We start from the raw sequence: 5,271 nt of genomic DNA on the forward strand, positions 1-5,271 counted from the left end.
TGCCGTGGGCATCTCCCCGCATCCGATGCCGGAACATATTCGTGCCCGGCTTCACGAGCAAGGCTGTTCCGCCGGCGCGCGGTGGCGAGGCCACGGTAGTGCGCCGGGCGCGTACGCCGCGTTGCCGTGTCGTTTCTAGCAGCGACCGCGGTTGACCTAACTGTGCTGATTGCGGATCGGAATTCGATTCGGACGGAGGGGATCGGAGGGAGGATTCAACTGCGGGTCTTTGCGGAAGAATTCCTGGCCCATTGGTTGCAGAAAGGAGTTTTGGGGGAAAAGGGATTCTAGGCCCAGGTATTATTCTTGCCCAAGAAAAATTCAAAGCCTTATTCGCGCAAATTTCCAAAATTTTTCGCCCATTGGTTGCAGTGTTTGGGGAAAAGGGTGTGTTGTTGTTGAATTGCACGGCCTGGTTTTCGAATGTCCGACTCAGCCCTTTGGGCCTGAACGGAAGCCCATCAGACACTGTCCGCCGCTGCAGTTAAATCAGTCGCGCGTGTCAATCCAAAGCGAAACGGAGGTGCCGGGTGCGTTTCTTTACGATACGCGAGCTTCGTCGCTTCGGTAAAATCACTGCGGCGATGACGGGTAGCACTTGGAATTCAGCAGTACAGGAAAACTGAGCCTCCGTTAGCGACAGTCCGTCAAATGGTACAAGTGCGAGATCCCGGAAACTATCGCAGGCAAAACGGCGACCTTGACGGCAACAGAACAAGTACGATCTCAACTCCAGGATCATCACAAATTCACAATGCAAATTTGCGACATGCATGCCCTGATGCCCCCAACCATTTCGCAGCTATAGCTCATATATGTTCTGCTTTCGTGGGGTTGGATGAACTGAACCAGCTGCACTCATTTCTGGAGTTGCATTTGCTTATAGAAAGATCGTGTGACTGTGGCCGGTGGATGTTCAGTGCAGCTCCAACAAAAGAGCAGCAGAGATGCAAACTCCCCGCGCAGCAGCCCGACCACATTTCATCCTCATCGGCGACCACAGTAAGTCATTCCATATACATATACCATGACGCACAACAACCACGACACACCAGGAGCAAGATCCCACAGTTCTTCAAATCAGAGGTGGTCTGCTCTCCCAGTCTCCCGCCGCCATTCCAGCTCTCCACGGAAACGCAGCCCAGCCGTCTCCACGATAGCCTAAGGTTCGTCCATGGTGGCGGTGGACACGGGCAGGTCGCTGGCAGCGGGGGCGGGCGCCCTCCGGGACTCCATCTTGGCGACCACCTCCGCCACCACCAGCCTCGTCAGCAGCAGCCCCGCCACGAGCGCCGACGCCATCAGCATCGTGAACACGGCGCTCCAGCTCCTGGAGGAGATGTACCCCGTCAGCAGCGGGCCCACCGCCGCGCCGATGGAGCCCGTGCCGTCGATGATCGCCGTCACGGTGGCCAGCGCCCGGGAGTTGCCGTTCAGGGAGCTGTGCGTGCCGAGGTCGGCGGACACGGCCGTCGTGATCAGCGCGTAGGGGCCGTTCACCAGCATCCCCGTGATGAACATGAGCGCGATGTTCCACGTCAGCGAGACGCTCCCGTAGATGCGGTAGAAGAAGAGCGCCGGGATCGCGGAGAAGGTGAAGCTCGCGGCCGTCAGCGCCCGGGCGTCCAGGTGGTCGGAGATGTGGCCGGCGAGGATGCCGCCGACAACGCCACCCACATCGAACAGAGTTGACAATACCCCAGCGGAGGAGTCTGACAAGTATTGACCGCCAATGGCTGAAAAATCGAAACACATGGGTGACGTCAGTTAAAATATTCAGTGATTTAATAAGGAGCTTCACTTCTACGAACCTGCATTTTAGTGCAGTAAAACTATCAAGTTTTATATGATCAACGCGCCAATGGCATGATATTGAATTAAATCGGAATTTGTTAGCTTGTGAGCTAGTCAACAAATTCTTCTCTTCTCCATTCATTGTCTAGTGTAAAAATAAACAGCATGTTCGAGAAAAAAGAATAAACATCATACTAAATGAATTTAAATATTCAGGTAGCAGCATATTGCCACACAATAGCCAATGAAATTCACATCATGTGTCCCTTTTTTACGATTTGTTTAACTAATACCTTGCAGTACCAAAGCAGAGTAAGAAACACACAACATGCCAATAATTCATTTGTTTTCTCTACTAACAGGTCAAAGAGCACCAAGTTTGCCAAGTGCATTCCAGTGGAACCTAGTCCAACTTAAGATAAACTAACTCTGGACAAGTGCATGGTGCAACTTCCAGTAGTTAATTAATAGAATGAGAATGCTTTTAATAACTTCCTGTGGTTGCAGAAATGTCAGCTTCAGTTCTGGTGAGTGCTTGCCAACATATATAAAGGGTTGGAAAGTTTGATTTGCTCATCACAAAGAGCTTACAGTTTTCAATTGCTAAGTTGTTTGGACCTTATGAAATATCTGAAGCACCCGTCCTAACTAATGGCGACATCATATCATAAGGTATGCAACTCAAATGCAAAATAATCCTTTGTGATCATCATAGTGCCAAAAGGGTTCATTTGGTGGAAAGCCAAAAAACAAAACCCTGTGGTAACTGCAAAAATATAACTTGACGAACCTGTGTGGCTGATATAAAAGGGAAGCCAATACAGGAACGTATAGGCCACAAGCTTGCAGAAGAAAAGGCAGAGAGCGAAAGGAGCTACACCAGGAATTCTCCACGCCTCAATAAATCCAACCGCCTTGTCTTTTGCTTCCGAGCGCCTTTCCAACAAAGGGGTGTCCATATCAGTCTTTTCAGAGTCCTTCAAATGGAGATCCTCCTGAATTCCAATCACATCAGGACTAACAGGCAAAAACAGAAACACTGTGAGCCCGACTAGTGCGATCATGATACCGGGCACAGCAAAGGACCAAGACCATCCATACTTCAACATTGCAGCAGCAATCAGAGAGCCAGATATGTTTCCTACAGAAGTGTGAGCATTCCAAATTCCCATTATCAGCCCCCTCTTGCTCTTTCCAAACCAATTGCCAACCACTGCAACTACTGAAGGCCATCCAGATGACTGAAACAGGCCAGCCATCATCTGCATGCCCAGAAAGTAGTAGAAGCTGTGTATATTGAACCAGTAGCCGGCTCCGAAAGCAGCAGTGAACAATCCAGTTCCTATCATTCCGATAGTCAGCAGGATCCTCAGATCCACCCGGTCGCCCAAATGCCCAGCAAAGAACATGCCAATTGCATATACACCAAGAAAAGCCAAGTCAATCTCGCCAAGCAATGCAGTGCCATCTTTGGCGTTGAATGGAGCCCAGCCACTAGAGAGAGTTGTATTGTTCTCAGCGCCTTTCAAATTTTGAAGATAGAGATGACTGGGCCAGTGCAATATACCTAGGTTTGTCTTAGGATCAAGAACACTCTTAACAATGCTTGTAGTTTTTCTAGTGGCATGGTAGCTGGCATATGATAAGAACGTCAATACTAATACAAGAGCCTGGCATGATCTGAAGGAGATAGGACTTCTCCAGACACACTCAAAAAGTTGAATTCCCAAGGGCTTTTTGGTACGCATTCTGCCTTTTTGATGACTTGAGGAGCCCATGAATGAAACTGAATTATTGGTTTCTGCAAAGATAGCTCACACCAGGAAGAAGGCCGCCGGATATTATGCTATTGCCTTACTGGTGAAGGTGTTGCCTGAAAAAGGTTAATAGAGCTGACATCAGAACCAACCCTAATAAAACCATAAGAATTGGCAATTATATTTTGTAATACAAAGTAATAATCTCATGAAAATAGGAAAAATAAGCTGGTCATCATTTTGCAAACAAATGATTGCATAAATATTTCAGTTTTAATATAACTTTGTATAAGGAGTTCTAATATGATTAGGTGGAGGGTGCTACGACATCAACAATGAATTCCAAATTATCATTGCAGAACAATTCTAAATTATCAGGTCAATTAATTGAACTGTCCTTGACATCAGCATAAGCATACACCTAAAATCAAGCTTTCACAGAGTCTCGAATAAATAATCCTAATTGCACAGGTAAGTCAGTTAATACTATCAAACACTCCCAATCCCCATCAGATAAGTATACAAAACAATACAGATATAGTTTCGTAAGGTATATCAAAATACTTATCTGCAATAACTTGACAGTACAAAACTCTCTTGACAGACAGCAGAAATTTAATGCAAGTTGGAGGAAAGATCTCAATAACAAGGGGCAAAATTTGGGTCACACATCGACATGAACATCAAAGCAAAACTGAATTTGATCAGGCTTGCTACTATAACAGTTTAAGGTACCAATCCTCCGTACAATCAATCACCAAATAAGAGGGAATGGAGCGCACTTTTCGCATTGGGGAAAACGAAATAGCTGGTTGCATGAACTAAATAAGCAAGCAGGAAGGCAAGCAGAATCCATTCAAATCAGGAGCACTAGTATATCACACAACCAAAACCTTGCCAGAAGAGCCAAGAAAGGAACCAAAATCAAATCAGGTTGCCGCCACTCTCAAGGGGAAGAAAAAAGCCGGCGATCCGTTAGCGCTCATCTCTCCGGTAACTGAACAGCATGCGTTTGGGGAAGGAACGGAACAGCACGAACGTGGCATAGAAAGATTGCAATCCCACCTTCAAGCTATGAGAAGAAGCGCCGGCCGCCGCTGTCCTTGACGTCTTCCGAAGGAACAGCAGCTGTTCCTGGCCGCGGGGAGGCGCGTGTGGTGTGGTGCGGAGGGAAGCTTTCTGGGGCGCCTCGGCCGCGTCTTCCAAGGAGTTGCAGGTCTTATAGGGGGGAGAATTCTCTGGAGGCTTTTTACCTGGCCGTGGTGAACTGGGGCTTTACCTAATGACCTCTGGTTCAGGTCAGTCCCCGGTGAGGTCACACCCAGGATCCTGTTTGCAGACTTGCGGTCAGATTGTTTGCTCTTTTGTGGTCCTCTTGCGCGGAGCCTGAGATTCTTTTACCTACTGTCAATTTTTTTACAATAGGTACTAATTAGTGAGGTGGAGTTGTTTTATGCACAAATATCCCAAGTGTGTTTTCTGATTTTTTTCCCCTTACGATTTCAAATACTCACTGGAACTTGGAAGAACCATGGAAATCAAATGAAGCTAACCGACGATCGCAAAAGCAAGTGATGATACTCATGGCCAATATTATGTGCTCCATGTCTTAAAATATGTGTTTGTTTTAGAACAATCGATTTTTTTAAAAAAAGTTGACCGACGCAAGTCAGAGCATAAATTTGTTAAGTCTATAGAAACTGCGCAACTATATTCATGT

The 5,271-nt window shown here is 47.0% G+C and overlaps 1 protein-coding gene across 1 annotated transcript; it reads right to left on the reverse strand.

The window, feature by feature from the left end:
• Positions 1 to 834: 834 nt before the first annotated feature.
• LOC112899558 (putative glycerol-3-phosphate transporter 1) lies at positions 835 to 4,772 on the reverse strand. The gene is made up of 3 exons (XM_025968064.1): positions 4,617 to 4,772; positions 2,585 to 3,667; positions 835 to 1,736 (listed from the first exon to the last, which is right to left on the reverse strand). Exons 2-3 carry the CDS (start codon positions 3,570 to 3,572, stop codon positions 1,162 to 1,164), a joined length of 1,563 nt encoding a protein of 520 aa, XP_025823849.1. The 5' UTR covers positions 3,573 to 3,667; positions 4,617 to 4,772; the 3' UTR covers positions 835 to 1,161.
• Positions 4,773 to 5,271: the final 499 nt, after the last annotated feature.

This window comes from Panicum hallii, chromosome 7 (assembly GCF_002211085.1).
Source record: "Panicum hallii strain FIL2 chromosome 7, PHallii_v3.1, whole genome shotgun sequence".
In the NCBI taxonomy this organism is placed as follows: domain Eukaryota; kingdom Viridiplantae; phylum Streptophyta; class Magnoliopsida; order Poales; family Poaceae; genus Panicum; species Panicum hallii.